Here is a 23570-nt window from a genome sequence, read left to right on the forward strand (position 1 = left end):
CCCAACTACAGTCTTGGATGATAGACTAATCAATCCACTAAGAGATGTTCAGAGCTGAGATGTTGTGCTTTACAAGCCTGCGCCGCTTTATGTTGGTGATAATAATGTGAGAAAATGTGAAAAAGTTTAAGGGGTATGAAGAGAAGTTGTATGGCTGGGCTTGCAATTTCATAGTAGGGCTTTTGCTGTGAGTTCACCTAAAGTTACTGTAACCTGCTTCTTCACATCAGAAGGACTCAAAACAATAATTTGTATGTTCAAATATAATTTAGAACACATTTCCTTTTTGTTCGTAGAATTGAATCCAAATTTATTTCAGAGCATTTAGTAATAATTTAATGAATAGATTTTACTTGACGTACTGGATGAGTCATTGCACACCAACACTTTGCACTCTTAAATTTGGAAACACAAAAAAAAAAATTTTTTTTTCAAAGGATTTAATCTGAGACACTGACTCTCGGCTGGTTTCAACAGTCCTTTATTCATTATTCAGTTTTAATCCATTCTCAGTGGGTAGAGCACTGTGCCACTGCTGTGGCCATCTATTAAAATAAAGTCATATTTTGGTCAGTAACAGGAGAACATACTCTTAAAGGAGATAAAATATCTGAAAATATGATCCATTACTCAGAAAAACATACAACATACTGAAGGCCAGAGCTGATAAACGAAACTGCTACTGGTGTTTGTTGTAACTCAGGCTAGTAGTGTTTCCAGATTTATAGAAAATCTGAAAGGCAAAACAACTGCAGCACATTTAAGCTGAAGTTTACTTAATCATCATGCAAGTAGAATCCAAAAGCTTAGCATCCATTAACTTATAATTGAGACATTATAATTTGTAAATTTAACAATTTCATGAAAGAAAATGTATGAAAGGCCCCCAGAATATTTGTGTGCTTATTGTCAAAAGTGATGAAAAGTTGTATTTGAGAAATGAGGAGTAACATAAAGCCAATAAATTCTTCAGCAGCTGTCATCCCGCAGTGCAGCCGAGGTCCAGAGGAAGGTTTCTGAGCTGGTACTGAAACAGATCATCTGCAATGCTGCCAGTGATGGACATAAACTAACAACGCAGTGGAACATCTCAGCATCTCTGAATTACAGTGTCTTATCTGATCTGACTCAGTGTTGAGCAAAGTTTCACTACACTGGATTCATTTGCTATGAATCCAGTCTACTAGTCAAGTTTTGCTGGTGTGACTTTTAATTTCTATTGACTTGAGCAAATAGCACAAAATGATCAAAAACAGAATGTTTATTTTCTAATTTCCATCTTTTCTGCACCTGTACTCTGTGAAGGTGCACAGAGATAGTATTTTCTTCAAAAATGTTAGGAATATGTATTAAGATTTATTAAGATGTGGATTAATGCTGTAGTTTGTACATAATATACAGTTAGTGCACCACCAGTCAAATTCTTGCCAGCTGGAACCAAGTAAAAGACAAACTCCAAAAGCACAAAGTTAAAGAGAAATAATGAGAATAAAAATTAAAATAAAACCAAACAGCATATCACATTTCTAAGATGTCGGATCAGTTTTAGAAAATGTTTGGACTTTAATTAGCATGTAGCTCTTAATCAGACTTAATCAGGAAAACTCACTTTCGAAGCAAAATTTTACTGCAAAGGTGTTGCTATTTGCCTAAAAAAAACTACAATTTGACTGAAAATTTATTTTAAAAATGCCTGCATGAAGAAAACTAAATGTGATTGTGATCAATGGAAGACTTGCCTTAGTTAATTTAAACTGGGCCTTCTGGATAAAACACTTCAATTTTCAACGCATTTCAAGTACTGACCAACATACAGCAATATGCCAATATATATGTCCCATACTGTTTGGACGGGAGGTGATTCCAATCACGAATCTTAACAAATACGTCAACTCTTTGTAATTTTATTTTTCCCCTCTCATACAAAAAAAATGAAAGCTACAAAAGGCCACAAGCGGCTTATCAATTTTTCAGTTCCCCATATAGAAATGCCTTCTGGACTGGAACAATTCTGATACTCAGCAAGTTATTTTGACCACATCCAGATGTTCAAATTAATTCAATTGATGCCGTGCAATTGGCTGGGCAGCTTTTTACTCATAAAGGAAGTGCTATAGCTTCAACATATAGATGAAAACATGGCAGTTCCAACAAAACACAAGTCTGAATCAATAATTCAGCAATTAAAAAGAGCCACAGAAGGTTTTCATACTGCAACTTTAAAACCTGAAAGTGTTTTCTAAATGTAGAAAACACTTTCAAATAGTAGTGCAGAAGGCAAATGATGAACAGTTTACACAGTTTAAGCAAATATTAAGACTTGCTTGCTTGCATAGAGAAGAAAAATTATCATGACCTTTCAGGATGTCCAAACATTTGCCTCGAGTTCTTTAGTTGAGTTTATTTTTGAAGCTTCCAAATATAATTATTAAAAAATGTCTCTATTAACTTTATGCAGTTTTGGAATTCCTCTCTAAAATAACTCAGCTGTGCTCAGAGACACAAGTTTTAACTTATAGAGAATCAAGTCAGTAGGTTCTGTGACAAAGTTAAATAACCAATATAATAAGGCTTTTGTTGATGCTTGTTGAAAGCAAAGAAGAACACAAAGTTTGTGTGTTATACCAGTTATTTACATGACATCCAATAATAACAGTGTTGACAAAGACAAACTGGTGCCATACAGTGAAAAAGTATTTACCCCTAACAGATTTATTCTGCTTTTATTATTATGAAAATTAATTGTTTTCAAAGAGATTTTGATATCAGACAAATTAAAAACTGCAGTTTTGAAAAAAATATTTTATATTACTAATCAATTAAAGAAAACAAAGTCAATTATTACGATAAAACTTTGTAAACCTAATAAGTGTAATAACTGTATTTGTTGTCCTCAATAAAGTTTTTATTGAGTACTAATGAAGCTTTACATCTTCGAGGAAAAAAATCGGCCTGATCTTTTTTGCAGAACTGTTGTAATTCTGACACATTTAAGGACCCGTATGAAGTCTGATTCAAGTCTGGCCTTGGACTAGACCATTCAAAACCCTTTGTCTGGTGGGGGTGCCAGTGCATGGCGGTTCTCCGTTGTTACACATTTTTTCTGTTGATAATGATTCACATTATGGCTTACTGTGTCCCAAAACATTAGAAATGATTATGCAGCCATTTCCTTGGCAATAGATGAAAGTTCTCATCTGCTCTCAGTTTTCTTTCTACTCTGTTACTTCTGAGATATTTCAGCCAACTTTGTGTTGTCCAATAGATTATTCTATATTCTACAGGTCAGGCAGGAATCTGGTCTGGCTTTGCCAAGTGAAGCAAAAAACCCAGTTAATTCATAATTTAACAATGGGGTGATTACACAGAGCCATGTTATTTGGGATTGTTTTTCTGAAACATTTAAATGAGACACAGAAATAATAATATATAAAAAAACAACAAAAAAACCCAAAAAGAAATCCATGAGGTGGTTTGTAGTTTTTTTCTTGTACTGTAGTTTGTCTCTCATATAAACATTTTATGTGATTTATCAGACAGAAATGAGAATATTAATGATCCAGTATGGCTGCAAACCTCCAGATGCTACAGCTGGTGCAGCCATGACACAGCCTTAGATGTGACACACAAAGCCTCACGTTAGCTGTGAATTGTGATTCTAGTAGCAAAGCTAAGATGAGGGGAGGAAACATTTTGAAAACAGTCTAACAGAACCGGCACTTGGACACTGATTATCCTAACACGGACTAAACACAAAACCACGGGCTGCTGTGTCAATTTTGTTTGATAATGCTGTCTTTTTTTAAACATATATACGTATAATTTTTTCAGTCTTTAATATCAGTTTGTTTTTTTGGTTCCATCAAATATCGATCCATTTAGGTCTCAACTTTCCCGTATGTCCCTTCTGGGGGGCGGTACTGTTTGGGGAAGGCCTTGAGCTGAAGAGAGTTAAAGGCATATTTTCGACATCCCACATTTTTCATGGTGTTCTCCCTCCTGCAGCCCTCGCTGTGGACACACGGAAATCATTTTTAGCTATTTGGCAAATAATAACCAAGATATAAGCAAGTGAGAGGAGGCGGGACCGACCTGCGCATGCAATCCAAGGCCTGGTAGAAGACCTGCGGCGCCATGGCGTGCTCCTGCTGCAAGATCTGACATTGCTCCAGGGTCAGGGACATGGCTGTGCGGTCCTTGGCGCTTTTACAGCTGGTGAAGCGGACACCGTTCAGGCGGCGACATGCCTTTGGGGTGCGAAGAAGCAGATGTGACTCGAAAAGTTTTATTCGTTTAGTTGTTAATTTTGTGACAACATTTAGAGAAAAACCAAAAGATGAAGAGGAGGAAGAGGAAGTCCACCTCGGCAGCCTGCCACAGGATTTCTACGTTCTTGCTTTTCTTGGCGTTCACATTCTGACTCAGCAGCTTGAGGATGTCAGGCAGAGTGGTGGTGCTGCGGGTCCGAGGGAGACCTGAAGAGATATAAGAGGAATAAGAAATCTGCTGACAAAAATAATAATAATAAAAATGATTACATGTGTTTGACTCACAGTCTTCTGGAAGGACTTCTTTGAACTGGTCATAATATGAACTGAGGCGAGTCATGTTCTCCATATTGATGGCATCTTGGAGCGACGTGCCTCCAAATCTGCAACGATACAAATTATTAATTATTCTGCTGTTCTACAAGCTCTCATGTTTTATTTTTCACTTCCTTTACAATAAACATTTTAAGTTTTAAATACTGCTGTCAGATTTTCTGAAAGTTGTTTGAAGCAACAGAAAAACATAAATGTGTAATTTTTCTCTCCATGCTTTCATTGACTAAGACTTAACATCTGAACAACTACTTTGTTTAGAGGCGCAGAAATCAGCACAAACCAGTCGGAAGATGAAAAATCTGATCTTTTTCATGGTTAGTGAACACACCAGATGTAAAAGCTACCAGAGTGACATAACAATAAGATAGATGTTTAGTGTAAATGTTGTTACTGAGAGAAGAAAAGTGACAAATAGCTTTGTATTTCCATAGATTTTTAGCAGTCACTCTTTGAGATAATGCAGACTTTTTCTTCATTCAGGATGCCAGAGACCAAGAAAATGACATGAAGCATGTTGGATTGGTGACATGTTGGCAATATTTTTGTTCTAACATGTCACCAGATTTTGGCTCTTTCAGGATTCTCAATAATAAACCCATTAAAGGCATTTATTCGTGTCAGTGACTCACTTCTCAGCCAGCGTCTGCTGCTCGTTGATCCCCACGTTGAACAGGATGGGTTGCACCCGAAGCAGCATCCCGTTCTGGATCTCTCTTGGCAACGTGTCGAACATCACGCCAGGCATGGGAACCCTGACGTTAAATCCAGTCCTGTTCCCCGTGATCACCGGCAGCATGTCAGGGCTGAAACCAGAGGTAGCCTGGGTAACCTTAAAGGTGACGTTCCTCAGGTCCATCACACCAACACTCATGTCCTCCAGCATGGCCAACTCCTCCCCTTTGAGAAACGGAAAGTGACACAGGGCATTTATGACATCACTCGGACGACTTGTGTGTTTTGACGTGACGTGTTTTGTGTGCAGTTACCGTAGGTGCTGAGCAGACTCTCATACTGGACCAACAGGCCGATGGTGTGCAGCTGCCGCAGGAAACCCGAGTCGCAGAGACAGTTCCTCAGCTTGAGAACGAAGCCGCAGATCAGCGCCGTCAGCTGCAAACAAACAAACACCGTCAGTCAGGTTCCCATTGCACCTGAGTGCGTGTGGGATTGGCTGCAGGAGCCGACAGACCGTCTGGCAGAAAACAACGTCGCGACGATACTGCATAGACAGGCTCATGGCGATAGTGGGGGCGCTGTCCTGCATCAGCAGAAACACCAAGGCTTTCTTTGCTTTGTCGCTCATCAGAGACACACATTCTGTCAGCGTGGTGAGGAGGGGATACAGCACTTCGTTCCATTCGCCTGAAAGACGCAAACAGGAGAAAAGAACCCTGTGTTGTCATGAGAGCCCAATTTAAACACTGCAAAAACACAAAATGTAGGTAAAAAATGTATTCTGACATCAAGTGGCCCCTAAAGACTACTACTACTACTTTCTATTTGGAGAATAGAAAGTAGAACAAAAGTTTTTTTTGCACCTTTTTATGCCTTAAAAAATTACAAACACTATGGAAAAATAATTCTTACATAGAGAATCATAATTAATGCATTAAAGGGGTAATATGATGTAAAAGTGCTTGTTCTATTGGCACTTGCAACAAGACAATTTTCCCATGTTACAAGAAAAAAAATCTGTCAATTGTTTTTATCAAAATTAAGGAATTATTAAATCAAAATAAACTCATATTTCCAGCTTGAAAAATAGCAAGAAATAGGAGCAGTTAGTTTTGTCTTATTTCTAGACTGCTTGGATATTTGCACTAGAAACTGGACCAAAAATACTAGGAAAGATTTTGTGTATTTTGCAGTGAAAATATAATGCAAAATATAAACTTGTCAAAAAAAAAAAAACAAAAGCAAAACCAAAACAAAATTAAACCCCAAAACAAAACAAAAAAACAAAAAAAAAAAATACTCACCTGGAGACTTCTTTTCAACTTCTGGACTGGTTTCTACAAAAGTAAAAGAGTTGCTGCTGAAGCATGTGGAGCTAAATAATTGTTTATTTCAGAAGGCTTTCCCTGAAGCAAAACTTTAGCCTGTTTTTCTTCCACATGGTGCAGGAATCAGGACACAGGGCAGATTCACTGACTTACCTTTCTTAGTGCCACTCGGCACTTCGTCAGCGAGCAGAAAGACGTCCTCAGAGCTGCTGTCGCTCTGGAGTTTGTCTCTCTGCAGCAGCCGGTCCACCGTCTGGATCACACACTCTAAGCTTTTATCGACATTTAACCAAACCTTCTCCTGCACATAATCACACATCATGGGTGAAAACCAAACAAAACAGGCAAATCCTAATTTAAACAGAAAAAAAAGTAGGGAGGTTTATCTCCACTCACCCACTCTTCCTCATGACAGTCAGAGTGTGTCGAGGTGCGCTTGCTTTTGCTCCCTTCGCTGCCCTCTGGAGGAGCTGCAGGTCTCGACGGAGAAGTGGCTGGGCGGGAAGGTGAGGTGGGATGGCGAGAGGGGGAACGGGATGGAGAGCGAGAAGAAGGTGAAAGGGAAGAGGAGGAAGGGGATGGGGTGCTTTGCTGCGAAAATTGTGGGCGGGCAGCGGCAAGGGCAACGATGGCTGATGATAGCAGCTTGGAGTCGCACACTGTCACCAACTGACGGGTCTGCAACAGGAGAGGAAGAGATACTAAAGAAAGAAAGTTGCTATAAAGAAATATTTTATGAGAATTTGAACTTTAAAATCAGTTGCGAACAATGTACTTTTTATTTTAAAGAGATAAGACAGGATTTCTAAATAAAAATCCTTGAGCATGGCACTCAGCTCCTCTTGTTCAATAGTTTGTAGAACCAACTTCTGTCAGCTTTGCAGATCTAGAGAGAAAGATTTCGTCTTTTCTTTGCTCTCAGCTACATTAAGATCTGGGCTTTGTGCAAACCCCTACATACTTTTTTTTATCTAAGCAACTACTCTGCAGCACTGCTTGTGTGTTTAGTAGGGTTACAAAATAATCAGGATGAGGTGCATGTCACAGTTTGGAATGTTTTTGGTACGTTTCCGATAAGAAAAATGAATACAAATGTATAATTCTTGTTTTTACTTCCATCAGCGGTACACAAAGAATCTATTTTTTAAATTTATTTCTGAAGTCAATTTGATTTTATTATGTTCTAAAAGTTCAAAAAAAGTGGAAAGCATAGAAGTGGCTGCATGGAGTTTTGTTTGGGTTTTTTTCTCTGATAAAATGCTATAAGCAGACGTATGGAGAGCCTGAACAGACAGAACATACAGCAAAACAGCCGCTTAAAAATGATCAGTGTTGGTTTTGGTAAACTTTTGAATCAGACTGAACCCACATTTGAGAAGACAATATGCTTTAATCATTTTAGAGTTGTTTTGATATTTTTGAAAAACCTAGTGTCCCAGCTGTGCCTGAATGCAGCATGGCATCTGTTGGGGAAATCACCTCAACTTGCGTTTCTGCGATGTACTGAGTTTGGGCTGATTGGATGTCACTTGGACGTCAGCTGCTTTTCCTCCAGTATCAATAATGTTTAAATTGAGCTTGAAATTGTATCAGGTGAGTAATTACGTTCATTGCAAAGCGAGTTACATTATTATCGTTGGAAAAAATGCTTTGGTTCAGGTCACCTTCTCAAAAACTCAAGGTTTTCATCCATAACCTGGTAGTTTCTTTTTCCCAAGTAGAACATTTTTGCAAGATTTTTGGCAATTGCATACCATTTCCCTTTCCAACCACAATTATGCGCTCCCTTTTTCCATCACATAAAATTTGAGTCAAATGCATTTGTGAATGCTGTAATGAAAATGACAACCTTCCCGTTTCTCTGAGCAATGTTTCACCTTCTCCATGAGGATGGTCAGAGTTCTCTCTAGAGCGTTGACTGAGCGTTCCTTGGCGGCTCTGGACAGACGTTCGGTGTAGTAACACACCTGCGTTTTCAGAGTGTTAATTTGAGCAATCAGCTCCTTCGCTTTAACGACATCCTGAGGCTGGTAGGTCATCCCTTTTGAACCGAAGCCAGCAGAGCTGTCAGATGGTCCGCATAACGGCAAAAAGAGGACAGAGAGAGTAAACAGACTGAGCAAACAGAGTGAGCAGAGTGGGAAAATGATAAAAAAACATTAAAAAATAGAAAATGGCTTCATATAACCCTTTACTCTAGCCCTTACCTTTCTTCCTCATAAGTGCTGATTGAATAAAGGACAGAAAATCACACAGAAAATGTTCATGAATGAGCGCAAAGAGCAGAGCTGCTGAGCGACTTGGTTTTGATTCCACTCACTGTTTCCTGGCTTCTTCGAGCTTGTGCAGCAGTTTTCTGAGGCCGCAGCCTTTAAAACCCTGATGATGTGCTGCAGGAGCCCCTATGGTCACGACGTCATACGTCCAATCTGGTGGGAAAGACACAACAAACACCAGCTGTAAAGTGACGGTGCTGAATCGTGTATATTATCATTAGTCCCAGGCCTGTTTAGGAGAACAATGCACAGCGACGTACCGTAACCTGCCTCTCCTTGCACTCTCATCCTCTGGACGTGCAGGTTGGTGGGAATGAATTCCAACTTCCTCTCAGCTTTTAAGGTGCTGGGCTTAAACGAAGGTCCTGGGAGATAACAGCAGTAAAAAAGAGACAGGTCATTCATATTTTCTTCACAAAGTTAAATACGCCAATATTTTACTCACTTCATAAAAGATCACATGTAAAGTATGTCAAATACTCTTAAAAAAATAAACTATGTATTTTTTACATTTCTGTGTGGGTTCTTTGTCAAAGGGCTCAAAACAGAAATAATTTTCTATTTCAGATTATTTTTATGTCCTTTATTTAACCAGGTAAACTCCACTGAGATCTGGATCTCATTTTCAACAGGGAGCTGGAAAAAGCTTGAACTTGTTCAATATTTCTGTACAACAAAACAGAATATGATTAGTCTAATATTCAGTCACTTTGATTTGCTGACCTCTGAACACTTGACCTCCATAGTTGCAGATAGTCACGATATCCTGATTACTAAATAAAATCATAAAATCAAAAAAAAAAAAAAAACACCAGTGTTTGGAGACAGAAGATCTGAGATGTCAACCTGTTTATTAAAACTTTCTAATTAGAATCATCTGACAGCAAACAAGTCATAGTAAAGGAGTGAGAGTTTTGGGAGATAAAATGCAGGATGTTTAATGCAGATTGAATTTTTTTATTTATTTCACACTCATCTACAACCTAGCCCCAGTTTAATATTTAATCGTAGTGTGTAGTGCCTGTCATGCAGAGAAGTGTGCTTCTGTGTCTGACCTTTGTATTCATGCAGGTCACTTATGGTCTCCTGGTATGTGAGGATGATGGTCTGATACTGAGTGATGATCTGCCTCCTGAGATTCTCCCGACATGGAGCGAGCTCGCCCAGCTCCTCCAGCTCACACACCCTGCGAATCGAACACACACGCTGTCACAGTCAAGACGTTCGGCGAAGTCAGAGAATAATTGAAAAGCTGTGTTTGCTGCTGCTGTGTCAGACACTAAACAGATGGTGAGTGAATTTGTCAGCGGTTGCAGGACAACAAAAGAACAAAAATAAATAAATAAATGACTCCAAGATTCACAGTGTGCTGTGCACATCAAACTGTCTCTAAACACAAATGACGACTGCAAGAAAGCGTCTGAGTCTCTTTTAAGTTCATACTCTAGTTCCTCAAAGCTACCTCACAGCGTCCTCCTCCAGGAGCAGTTTGACGAACTGTCGAGGAATATGCAGGGAGAGGACGCTTTCTGCCATCTGCTCCAGCACGCGAAGGTGGTTTCCATCCGTGGTTGGGAAACGATACGTCCGAGACATCACGCCTCCAAAAACTTAAAACACACAGGAGTAGATACGAGACCTCATGAAGTTACCATAAAACAGTGCATGACATTTTTTTCTCAGTTCTCATCATACAACCACAAATGCTGATCTATTTTATTGGGGTTGTTGTGATTTCTCCAGCTGTTCTATGAACCCTCTCAGTTTGGTGGGAAAACCATTAGTAAAACGGACATGCAAATTGGTTTGGGTCGTAGAGTTGAGGAGAGACCTTTAATTCTTTTATTATAAAGCATGAGCAAAGATGTCTCTAGATGTGAAAAGCCAATATCCCAAAATTACTTACAGCTGTATTTGAAGAAAAATATGATTTTGTAAAGTAATGTTTCAGGGTCTGAATGCAAATTCAGGCATGCAGATTGCTTACTTTCCTCTGTCTCCAAAAGTATCACATGCAATCCCCACTAAAAACACTGAAGCTAGCGGTTCTGTTTTGACAAAGTATTAAAAAGTTCAAGGATGGTGAACAGTTTGCATGGACCTGTGACTAGAGCGCATTTAAACACACCCACCTGCCTTTAGCATCGGATCTTTACATAAAGACGAACACTTGGATTTAATAGCCGCGGATCCGGTCAGGCTTTCATCGACTGGGAGAACCATCTGAAACAGCAAAAACAGGCACACTTGAACAAAAGCCTCTGACCTTCATATGTTAATATGCAAATTTATTCCTTAATTATAAACTCAAACATGATGATTATGACTCCACAGAAATGGAAGTGAGTCAATGGTTTTTCCAATAAATTTCTAGAGAGGTACATTTCAAACCAGATACTTACACATGCTGAATGGAAAAGGAAAAAAAAAGTTTTCTTTCTCACAGTTTGAAGGTAAAACAGACAAAGCGTTTCTTGTTCTGGCTTTGACCCAATACATTTTAAAAGAGTTATCCCTGATACTGACCAAATGTATGCAAACTTTTGAATTCAAACAAAATAAAATAATAACAAAAAAAAAAAAACTTTTCAAAAAGTCTTTTGACAAGTTTTCTAGCATTTGACATATATAAATAATTTTGGTAATCCTAATTTAACTTCACCAAGTGAGAAAACGAATGTGTTTGTGTCTTTCTTTGGCGTGTGTGAATATCTGGTTTCAGCTGTCATTTAAACCTTGAAACAACGACAAAAATAGCATTTGTCTTAAAGACGAGTTCAGCACGTTGCTTGAAACAGAAAATTAGATTAATCAGCTTCATTTTTAATCACTTAAATCAAAAACAGAGAAAGTGAGGAGAGTTTTAAGAAGACGATTTTACCCTTCCATTGACTGTATCCCCCCGCTGTAATCGTGCAACCGGTGCTCTCTGTTCACGCTTCTCCTCTATTTGCCAGGCGATGACTGTGATGTTGCCCACACGTTCATTCTCTGCTGACCTGACACACACACACAGACACACACCATGACATCATATCAGATCCGACCATAGCTTTGGTGTAAGTGAGCAGTTTTGCATCCATGTTGTGATTTTCCTTTCTGTCACCTTAGAGTCAAGTGCAGTCTGTGGTGTTTGTCCTGCAGCAGCTCCTTTACAGAAAACATGGATGACCCAAGCATGTACATCTGTTGTGGGAGAGCATAAAGTCAGAGGATTTAAAGGGTTTAATGCAGATAAAAGTAGACCATGAAGGATTTACAGTTCAGTGCATTTGTTGTGTTTTTGAGACATTACCGTGCCTTGTGATCGGTCCTTTACGTCATAGACGGAGAGTTTGACCTGAGTCTGCTGGGTGATGAGCGAGTCTTGAAAGAACGCTATGCTGCTCAGGTAGATGGGATTACTGGTGCCCTGAGGGGAGACGGTGACGGCGAGAGAGATGAGGAGGTGGTAAAAGCCCCACAGAGCTCCCAGGAAGTCAGAGCGAACTGCTTCCTTTTACCTCGATGATTTCAGTTTGGGCGTGTTTAGTCCAGAAGGCCTGCGGCGGAGTGGTGCAGCTGACGGCCACAAAGCTGGTCGGCTTGCGGTCCAGAGAGGGCGTGACCAGCTCACTGCAGGCTGCAGCAACATGGCAACGCATCAGATTACTAAAAGTGGGATTTAGATGGTTGGGCGGCATATAATCCCTGCAACCATAGAACTTCAGAGTTGTTAGTGCTTTATAAGCAGATGTTGTCTAATACTTTTTTACTCTGAGCAGCAACAAGACCGTTTCCTACTGGCCTTCAAAACTGGCACACAATCACAGGCACGATTCACTGAATTCATCTAGCTGCTAGTTTAGGGAAGAGATCCATTTTAAAACTGTTATTTTGTGCCTTTTGTGTGACTTTCTCACTTCTATATTCTTTAGAATATTTTTATGTTTTACATGCTCTACGGCTTTTATACTACGATTTGGATTTGCATTTATTTTGATATTTTTCTCGTTCTTTGCACTAAATCTTCTTCCATCTTGCTCTGGACGTCTTACTGCCTTATGAATTTATGTATTTGACCGGCTCCCATGTTTCATACGGGATAAATCTCATTGAAAAAAAATTAATTATCATCTTCAACGGAGGCCTTTTCCAACATGATTAAACTTACACATCATTTTCACTGCAGACTATTTTAACTCTTTTCACAACTGAAGGATGGCAAAAATTTACAGATTTAAATGAATTTATTAATAATATAAATATTTGTGGCACAAAATCCAAGTTTTACTTGAGTAGGACTGTCGGACTTAAAATGCTGAAGTCATATTTTTCTGAACATACCCACACTGAACTCCAGAACTGGCTCGTCTGGATCTTGACTGCTGCCTGCGAAGTAGAGAAATGAGACAAACATGAGATAAATCTCCTTTCTGATGCTGGTTGCCATGGCACCAGTTACTTAGCTACCTGAGAGCGCTAGCCCCATCATCTCCGCCGAGAGATCAAAGGTGTTGGCCCGGTAGACCGACCACGGCCGGTGGCGGGGGCTGCGCTCCTTCCCAGACATGGCGGGCTGGCGTCTGGGCAAACGACGGGTTTTAGCTTGAAGAGCAGAGGTTAAAACTGGCCTGTCACGTTGTGCACAGCTGCTGTTTCTTTGTTGCTCTCCCTTTTATTTTCAGGCGCTTGATTGTGATAAATCTGGAAGACAAAGAGAAAATCGAATTAGAGCAAACACTGTCTTTTTTTGACGAGAACATTCAGCTGAGGAACAAAAACAACTCCTGCTGTCGATTCGTGTCATTAGGAGTGCCACAAAACCACACCATCAAATCCAGCTGTGTCGTAATCAGCATGATGCCTTTTTCTAAGTTGAACAAAATTAGTTCTTGGGTTTCGAGGGTGATAACGTATGCAGTGAGATGAATCTCGCTGTGAAAAGTGAGACTTTCACCCAGCTGCAGGCTATGAAACTGCACACACTGCAGCAGGCTGAATCTACATTTGCCCCTTATGAATGCAGAGAAATGATTCCTTCTGGATTTTTTTTCTTATTACATTTGAATGCTTCAGATGACCAAACAAAGAAGAATAAATACCAGAACAACAATATAATTTCTTAAGGAAAAAAGAAAATCCAAACTAACCTGCAGAATACTGGAAATATGATCATCTATCAATCTACCTATCCAGTAAAGAAACCCCAGTAAGAGACATATTTCTCATAGAAAAGCGAGTCCAAGTGAGCAGTAAGGTTGAGGAATGGCTTTGTCAAAGTTTGCATCTAAATTCACGTTGCTTGATAACCTTCTGATGTGATTAAAAGAAAACAATTCTGCAAAGACCAAAAACAATCCCTAAACGGGAATGTTAAAGTCACTTAATGCTGCTGCCAAGAGTCAATAACCTTTAGGAGCTAATGAAGCTTTCCCATAGCTTTTCTCCCCTGAATAAATGAAATCCTCATTCAACAACTGCTTTAGTCAGATGATCTTTTTCAGAGAATAAAATTAGATGATGTGAAACATTACAGAGTGGCAAAAAAGAGAGCAAAAAACAATAAAGAATTTGGATTTTGAAGTTTGGTGTTGCTGGTGAGATGACGGTCAGGAGCTTTGTTTACATCTCCATACAGACTGAAGATCAGTTCTGACGCCTTACTTTATTAAACAAGCTAAAACGACTGCAGGCCAGGATTTCTAGACTCAGTATGCACCATGATGCAGTTCACAAAGATGAACATAAAGAGAGATCTATACCACTAGCGCTCAGCATTTGGAAAGCTCGAAAGCAACTAAAAATACAGAAGTTTAAATAAAACAAATAAAACAAAAGGACTCAAATCTTTTTACTATTACTACCACTCCAAAATCAGATACTTATTATAACTGTACTTTATGGGTTATCATTCACGCAAAGACCAGAGTCGACACCCCAAATAACAACCCAGCTTTCAGTGATGTATGCTGTGTGCTCAGAGAAAACTGCAGCCGATGAAGGAAAGGCTGTGGCACATAAGGTTGCTCATTGGGAGCAGGAAGCTAACGCTGTGCCAAGTGGGCCATAACAGCAGAGTTGGCTCTGAGCTCAACACTTTTTATCACGTTTGGCCACTTCAATATCAAACAACCTTCAATTTAACAAATTATTTTCTTACTGAACAAATCAATACATCTACTTTGTTAAATACATGAAAATAAGTAATGGAGTGTTGTAGTTGAAAAATGATAAAATGTTTAATATTCCTTATTTTTTTTAGTCCTATTCTGCTAAATGTTTCTACGCTAAATGTTGATGTTGTGCTTGCAGTTCATCTGTCTTCAAAAATGGTTGCTCTGTTTGGTTATGTTCAACCGATATCTGAATGCAAATGTTGCTGGATGTTTGAGTTCCCATTTACAAAAAAATTAAATCTTCTTTCAATCTGTGAAAATGTTGCCCTAAAATGATTGCAAAAAATGTCAATCTGCATATTTTAATTTTTCGAAACATTAAAAATAATTATTGTGATTATGTGCTGCACAAAAAAAACAAAACAATGAAATACAATACATTTGGCACTAAATCCGTAGCTTTTCAATGTCCATCAGTGAAGCTAATGAAATGTTTCAGTATATTTTTTTTTTCCATCATGCTGAGAGAATTTGCTCTTTCAGATTTGAGGAGTGTTTAATCGGGACCCAGACCGCTCAGTGCATTTCTTTATTTGTGAGTCGTTTTGGTTTCAACCTCAAGCACAGCAGGTGCAGAGGTGACCAAAGCGATAAAGTACAAATTTCTCACATATGCGGGACTTGCAGAGTGTGTTGGTGTTAGCATGTTGCCAGAGTGAAAAAGAGAGTAGAAACATTGTACAGATTGACAAAAAAAAATAATAATAATCTGATTGTCAATTAGGGTTTATCAGATCAACTCTATTTCTGTTTTAACCACGAGCATGCAGTTTCCTGTTCTGATTTTGATTCTCTAGTTTCTTTTTTTGCCCGGTCGGGTGTTAGAGCCTCTTGTTCTCAGGAAACCAAACATCACATGTCATCAAACAAATTGTCATCCAATAAAAATAAATTCAAGTATAAAATCTCTCATGAACACTATTGTAAGAGAAATAATAGTGTTGATTAAATCACTGTTCAGAACAATTGATCATAAAAACTGTGTAAATAAATTAAAGGCTCGTGTTTTTATGAGACAGTTTTCATAGACGTGGTCACTAAATGAGATATGAGGAGATCATAAAAGTCGAAATTACAAAACGACACTTAAAGACGTAGGGGATTATAGAAGGGCAAACAAAAAGAACATGTATAAAAGATAAATCTAAGACTAATGTCTGACAAAACTGATTAGTTTTCAGACTAAGACAAAAACACCCCAACTGTTTTCTCAGTAGGTCAAGAAGCACTGGCACAAAACAACTCCCCGCATCGGCAGCCATTCAAAGATCTCTGTGTACCTTTAAAAGGACAATTTCACAAGAAACTGCGAACCGTCGAGCTGGCTGAAAAGGACAGCGCTGGTGGTGTGATGACTAACATGGGCTGCTTCTATTTGAGCTGACAGATAAATGTTTACATTTCCTGTGGCATGTCACACTCAGTTAGCATCCCCTCTGTGGTATTTGTGTCCAGCCTTCAAATACCCAGCCACCTTTGCTCAGTGCGATAAAGATTCCCTCCTTCCTCTCAGCTCCGATACACGCAAACCAGGATTAAAGCACTTGTGCGTCTGCCACAAGTCTATTCAGACTGGTTCCTGATTGTCTATTCGATGCAGTGCATTCGAGCTTAAAGACCCCAGCAGTGCGGATCTATTTTTAGCCTTGAATCTGTTCTGACGTCACGCAGCACGTGCAGATGAAAACAGCATTTCTCTCAATGACACACATGCGATGCTCCAAGTGCTCTTCACCCAAAGCCACGCCATCCATCCTCTTGTTGATGCTGGTTGCCAGTTTGGTTTCTGATTTGGCACTGACATGCGAGACTGAAGCAGATGAAAATGACACCATGGATGCTGTGGCTCATTAGGCTGTGTGGGTGTCTTTGTCAGTGGGAGACGTCTTTTAACAAGCTGTAGTCTTTACTGCCTTGGGCGCTGTGGGAATCTCTTATAGGAAGCAAAGGCTGGAACTAATGTAAAGCCACAGGGAAGGATAATTACCCTTTCACTTGTCTCATAGCCATCAGTACACAGGAAAAATAGGAGAGTAATTTTTTCGGAGTTAACATTATTTTCATCAAAAAGAGTCAAATTTATACATTAGAGAGTGAAATCATTTCAGTTGGTCAATAGAATCGGAGTAAAAAAATAGAGGAAATTATATCGGAGTAAAACAAGACCACGCCCACTGAAGTTCCTTAAGTTTCGTTTCTTCCGCCATCTTGTCATCCCGCAGTGGAAACGGAGGCGAAGGTTAGCTATGTGCCAGGTAAGTCCCCAAACGGGTTTTAGATATATTTTACGTGGGATTTATATATATATATATATATATATATATATATATAATATATATATATATATATATATATATAAGACTAAAGGTGTGATAAGGTGCTGCTGTATGGTTGTGGGGGAAGGAGGGATGCAGCGAGGAATTAACATGGTTGGCTAACTAGTTAGCATGTGTACTTCAGCTATCTTAATTTAGCAGTTTACAGCAATGTAAGCAGAAAAAACATCAGTGCTGTCCAATGCTTCGTCCATTATTTTATTTTCACAAGTCGAGGCTGTCGCTATTTTTAAGCTGAGAGACTGAGCTGTACTGTCGGAGCTAGCTCTGCTAGCATGTGGAGTCAGTATTCCGCCCAGAAAAAAGCGCGAGAAGGTTATGCTAGTAACTTCTCTTGAAATTACTAGCATAGTATTATTTTAGTGAATCCTAGGGTTGCAGCTCGTAGAGCAACGATAAAATAAAAAAAAAAAAAAACAGAATTCAAGTTGTGCTTTATATGCAAATTGTGTAAGTTGTCACGGTTGTCTTTGTTTTGACAACTTTAAAAACATTTGTCATTCACCTACTTTTAGGAGCATTATTACAATGCAGAAGATGGAAGTGGGTATTTGGCTTGGAGACTGAAGTTTGTACAGAGGGAAGCTTCTAATGGACAAAAAAATGTCCCCAGACTGTCACAAACCCAAACAGGTATATGGATTTATATTTGTACACATTTCATCCTGCAACCAAACTGCACAATAAGTTCCCAAGCCTTATTTATGAATCCTAACATGGAGTCTCACATATATATTTTTTTTAGGGGGACCAACAACTGATAAGAGAGACTGTTTGAGAGAAGAAGACTATCTTCTGACAGATCGCTTGTCTCTTCATCAGCTGTGTGCTTCATCAGTGCAATCACTGATGAAGCACACAGCTGATGAAGAGACTGTTATGAGGAACATGAAACAGACTTTCAACTCTCTCAGAAGATGATTCATGACCCAGCAAAGTCATCTAGTATCTTTTTGGACTTCCCAAGATTCCTGGACATAGGAGGATTGGTATGTTTATTTTCACTTCAGTTTAACCAACAAAGTTTAAATAAGAAAACTTAACAAAATGATTTTTAAAACCTTCACTTCATCTATTCTCCAGGTTGAGCAAGATTTTATGTTGATGTTTGGGGAAGCCATCTCTGCAAAGTTCCCTGAGAAGTGGCCCACTGTCTACAAGCATAAAGTCCTCAAACAAAGCCGCAGTCTCACACAGTCTGATGACCTTCAGAACCTCCTTTACAATGCTGAAGGCACAACAGAAGTGGAAAATGGTAAGTTGCAATTACTTATAAAGAAAGTGTTTTATGTAACAGAATTTTATTTGAATTGGTTCAATATAAGTGCACCTCCTCCTGCTGTTAGTTAGATTTGGTAAGCTTTCTCTGGAAGTATTAACATGGTTGCAAATAAGAAGTTTTGGTAACATGTTTCTTTAACTTTTTCTTCTAGGATGGGACAGTGACATGTCATCCATTTTGATCCTGGTGTACCTCCTGCCACAGTCACCTCCTGGATACAAGAGACCAGGAAAACTCTCAGCCAGACAAGCCAGTGAACATCTTGTGAAGTTTGTCAAGGTAAGGTTAGAGTAAAGGAAACATTTATGAAATTGGTCTTCAATTTCATTTCAAGTGACATTTAAGATATCCTGAAAAGTAATTTGCCTTATCTATTAGAACCCTGTCTTCTTTGAAACCTAAGACTAATAATGTTTTATTCTGTTTTTGCCACAGACAAGAACCAGCATCAAGGAGCACCTTGATGGCATCGCAGAGAGCTGTCAACCATACCTGCTTGCAGTAAGGACTCAGAGGAGCGTGATTTGATGAGCTTTTTAAAGCTCACTTTATGTTTGGCACTTCATTTGATCGTGATCTGGTCAATGTGTACAAGAGACGGACCTCATGTTATTTATGTAGAAGAGCTTTACTGTTCCAGAGCTTTTCATTTCGAGGTGTCATACAGTCATGAAGACGCAAATGTTTAAATTGTTCCATGCTGTTTTCTGTGAACAATAAAAAATGGCTGTCCAAATTCTGATTTCTGGTCTATGCATTGTACTCTTACAAACAGCTGTGTTTATAGCTGTAAAACAATTGCTTCGTCAGTGAAATAGTTACATTTGGTAATACTTTAGAATTTAATTAAATGTTTAACTGCACAATATGGAATAAAATGAAATTAGGACTAAAATTTTATACTATATGGAATAAAATGTTATTCTATTTTATGTAAAATTCATTTTTAATTAGATTAAAATTTATCTCTACTTAGAATAGAATGCAATGCTTTTTGGAGTAAATTATATTCTACTTGGAGTTAAAATACGGTAGAGTATTTTTTCTTTTAAACAACTTGGAGTAAATTCTCTTGGCATTGATTAAAATTTTTGCACTAAATTGTGTTGATTTTAATCTGTAATTTCAACTCTTCCATGAGAGTAAATTTTACTCTATTTAGACTGGGACCAAATGTTGTCTTTTTTAGAGTAAAATTTTTTTCAAATTGTGTAAAATTTACTCTGGAAATTTTACTGTGTACAGACCCTCAGCATCATGCCACCACCACTATGGTGGGTTTGATCTTGAACTGGTCTCAAGATCAGTTCAGGATCTTGAACTGGTCTTGGTCAGGCGCTGCATCAGTTGACCGTAAAATCCTTCTTTGTAAGGCTTTGGCCCATCGTTGTCGGCACATAAAACTGTTACTCTTGACTGAAAGTGTTGATTTTTGAGCCTGGGCTCATTGGAGAACTACGCTGTTGCTTCTAACTTGAGGCTTTTGATAATTTCCGTTCATCTGAGAGTCATCATTCTGATCAGACAATTGAAACTATAATAATAAACTTGAATTGACTATCTTAAAATTTATAGAAAAGTTCAGATTAAAAAAAATAAATAAATAACAGAAACAGCTGTGAGTATTTCTTGAAGAGTTAAGTCAACGATTCAAGTTGTTAAATGGCACAATAATCAAACCACAAACTTCAAAAACTGTTGTTGTAGGACAATAAACCAATCAGAACATTATATTACGGAAGACACCTCCATAATTCCTCTGATACAATGTCCAATCATTTCACTGAACTCCAATACAGAAGTGCAAAGCCTTCTGGGGGATGTAGGCAGAGGAAAGTCTTTGGCTGCTTGACCTCCCAAGGCTAAGATGGTGGCATAGAGTAACTCACTCACTCTTTGGTTTTTTAGCAACAACCTATTCAGTGGTTTATGCAGTTTAAGGTTTCCTCATAAGTGCTTAAAAAAAGGAAGCAATGGCCGCTAGTTTGGTAGTATTTCAGATATTTAAAACAATAACTAATCAATAGTTATTGATATCAACTGTTATGAGATGCTTATCTCACATGTGTCAAACTCAAGGCTCGGGGGCCACATCTGGCCCGTCGTAGTTTTTTTTATGTGGCCCTCTAAACTCCAAATTACATCAATAAGTCCATCCAGTTTTTCACAAATCCGCAAAATTCACAGATGAAATTTGTGAATCAAACGATCCCCACATTTGTTTCTGATTTTACAGCAAATGTTTCTCAAACTTGGACAAAACCATTGGGTTGAAGTGACTGCTGCCTCAGCTTTACTTGATGTCAAGTGGTCCATACGACGATACAACAAAAAGTCACATTTAGCATCATACGTTAGCAAAACTATAGTAAAAATTCCCTTCAAATATTTCTAAATCAGCACCACAAAATCTGTGATTTTGATTTCAAACAGTGACATTGTTTTTCCATTCAGGATGAACTGATCAGTGTACAAAGATGTTTCATATTGTTTTGTTTTAGCAAACAGCTGTTTACAGGTATGTCAAGAGCTTAATGGGTTTTACCAGTAGATTCTGGCACAACCGGCCCTTTAAGAACATTCAGATTTTTGATGCGGCCCAAAATGAAAATGAGTTTGACGCCGCTGGCTTTGATCAGGATATATCTTTTCAGCCATATTGTTGATGTTATATGCCGTAAATCGTTTTGCCCCTGAAAAAATATATCAACAAAAGTCAATTGCAAACATGGTGAGTGTAAGTTCTGAGCAGAAGCGCGTCAGTAAAAGCAAGGCAGAGCTCTAGGTGGTCTTTGGTCCTGCGGGAGGGTCTGGAAACAAAAGTGACCCAGTTTGTGGGGCTGCCTGCACACAGCTGGGCCTCCTGCAGATGCTGTCAGCAGCAGATTCACTGCAGCTCCTCTCTCTCAGACCTCCTCCACATAAATCTGGACTCGTCTCTTCTGCCCTGTCATCATCCCTGTCTTCTCCACATTTTGGCACCTGCAAACTTCCTTTCCTCTGTCACTCAGTGAGCTTGTTTATTTCACTTTATCGACCGAAGGATTCGGTTCGGTGCTGACCAGTGCAACGTTTGCGGGCCAGGAGAATCTGATCCAAACAAATGTGTCTCATTAGTCACTAAAATTAAACTACTAGAAAGACGAGGAGGCGATGCAAAAGACTTTGTGTCCAGGGAGAGAACAGAAAAGCAAAGAAGGTACCTGCAAGAACCACTCCCGAGACAACCGAGAACCTCTGGAGACAATTTTGAGAATATTCAAGGCTTCACATCTATGTGATTAAGACGATTTGGCTTATGTTGCACGATTGCTTTCTGCAAACTGAAATCAAATAAAACCAGCATGAAATATAATTAAAAACATATAAACAAATACAGATTGAAAACATACAAATTCTTCCCTAAAAGAGCTTTGAAAGCAGGACCCTGAGTGTCAGTAGACCTTTAATTTCAGAAAAGACAACATAAAGTCAACTTGCTCTTCAGATGAATTCCTTAAGCAGCGTTAGAAAGGCCCGCAATGGCGTGACACGTTGCTACACAAGGCAGCACATAACTCTGTTTTCAAATGAGGGGGGGATATTTCCTTCATAACCAGTAATATTTATCACTTTGTTTTATAAGCCTCATTACTGTCACTTTGTTTGTTTAATAGGCTGATTGGACGTAAACAGCCTACATTGAAAATCCTCCGGAGTAAATCTTTGTTTCTTTATGGCAACATTGGCCATAATATTTATTATTGTCCTCATTCGTTCACGCACAATAACAAGCATTGCGTCACATCGTCCCCTGATGCTCATCCGTCCTGTGGTGCTGCTGCCCAGGTCAACATCCACTCCGATCTGTTACATTGCATTTAAAAACAAAACCACCGACGTCTGGACTCCTCGCTTCGGCTGTAAACGCGTCTCATTGGGATCAGGCTGCGAGCGACGCCGTCGCGTCATGAGATCTTTTTTTTTATTTTTATTTTTTTTATCTCTGACAGCAAACCTCCAAAGCCAGAACCGACTCAGAAACACGCTCTGAACAGAAATCCGTCATACCTGTCGGGAAAAGGTGAAGGCTTCTCGTCTCGCTGATGCGCATCCTGGTTGCAATGACGATGCCTGCAGTCAAGACTCGCCCTGACTCCCTCTGACACGTCCGGACGTAATATCCTCGACGGGAGCCGAGCTCGCTCCAGCCGCTCGGGGGCGCTGTTGTACTTGTTAGAGAAAACTGACGGCGGGTATGGCAAGCTGATTTGTAACACAATAAAACGTGTTCTCTGTTGGATATCTGTGACAGTATCTTTAAATGTTGGAAAAACATTTTTACTTAATTGAAATAAATTCAGGCATTGATTATAGTATTGATTATACAATAGTGTTGAGAAAAAAATGCTTTTTAACCATATTTTTTGTTGCAATTGTGTAATTCTGATTTAAACAAGTGAAATGAGTATACTGTCACCGTTTACAGTAGTATCGTTGATTTCTTCTACTTTATTGTCAGACATCCAGAGTGTTCATACTAGAAGAAAAAAAAAACATTTTTTTTGAAGATATCTGAAGAGTAAGAAGCATGGATAAATATGGGGAGATAACTATCCTGAAATGACGGGTTTTTTTGTTGTTGTTGTTGTTTATTTTCCCAGGGTAGTCAACACCAAAATTAAAAAGAAGCATTTTAGGTTATTATGAATTGGATTAGACGTTATTTTGTTGGGACGCTGAGGTGGTGCAGGGGGTTAAGCACAACCCACACATGGCGACCTTTGCTGCATGTTTTCCCCCTTCTCTGACTTTATTATTTCTATTAAAACTATTTATTGTTGATAAAATAGTTTTATTTAATCAACAACTATTTAATTAGTTGTTGATTAAATACAACAACTGCCTGTCATATTCGCGCGGTGACCACAT

At 38.9% G+C, this 23570-nt stretch overlaps 1 protein-coding gene across 1 annotated transcript; it reads right to left on the reverse strand.

Annotated features, from left to right (window-relative positions):
* Positions 1 to 465: 465 nt before the first annotated feature.
* Positions 466 to 22812, reverse strand: inpp4aa (inositol polyphosphate-4-phosphatase type I Aa). Its single transcript, XM_055031752.1, has 24 exons — positions 22710 to 22812; positions 13336 to 13569; positions 13210 to 13254; positions 12387 to 12505; positions 12179 to 12295; positions 11990 to 12069; positions 11765 to 11882; positions 11016 to 11106; positions 10346 to 10493; positions 9939 to 10069; positions 9144 to 9248; positions 8928 to 9036; positions 8815 to 8832; positions 8485 to 8671; positions 7004 to 7285; positions 6761 to 6908; positions 6584 to 6616; positions 5794 to 5966; positions 5591 to 5714; positions 5234 to 5501; positions 4554 to 4651; positions 4363 to 4475; positions 4093 to 4247; positions 466 to 4011 (listed from the first exon to the last, which is right to left on the reverse strand). Exons 2-24 carry the CDS (start codon positions 13433 to 13435, stop codon positions 3879 to 3881), a joined length of 2895 nt encoding a protein of 964 aa, XP_054887727.1. The 5' UTR covers positions 13436 to 13569; positions 22710 to 22812; the 3' UTR covers positions 466 to 3878.
* Positions 22813 to 23570: the final 758 nt, after the last annotated feature.

This window comes from Poeciliopsis prolifica, unplaced genomic scaffold, assembly GCF_027474105.1.
Source record: "Poeciliopsis prolifica strain line A6 unplaced genomic scaffold, Auburn_PproV2 SCAFFOLD007, whole genome shotgun sequence".
Classification (NCBI taxonomy): Eukaryota; Metazoa; Chordata; class Actinopteri; order Cyprinodontiformes; family Poeciliidae; genus Poeciliopsis; species Poeciliopsis prolifica.

What these genes read in the sequence shown, in the direction of transcription:
- inpp4aa (XM_055031752.1), bottom strand. Translation starts at nt 13,435, where the DNA reads ATGTCTGGGAAGGAGCGCAGCCCCCGCCACCGGCCGTGGTCGGTCTAC. An exon ending in GGGATACAGTCAATGGAAGG is followed by an intron (nt 11,107 to 11,764) that starts GTAAAATCGTCT and finishes TTGCTGTTTCAG; the next exon opens with ATGGTTCTCCCAGTCGATGA. An exon ending in ACGTTGTTTTCTGCCAGACG is followed by an intron (nt 5,715 to 5,793) that starts GTCTGTCGGCTC and finishes GTTTGTTTGCAG; the next exon opens with CTGACGGCGCTGATCTGCGG.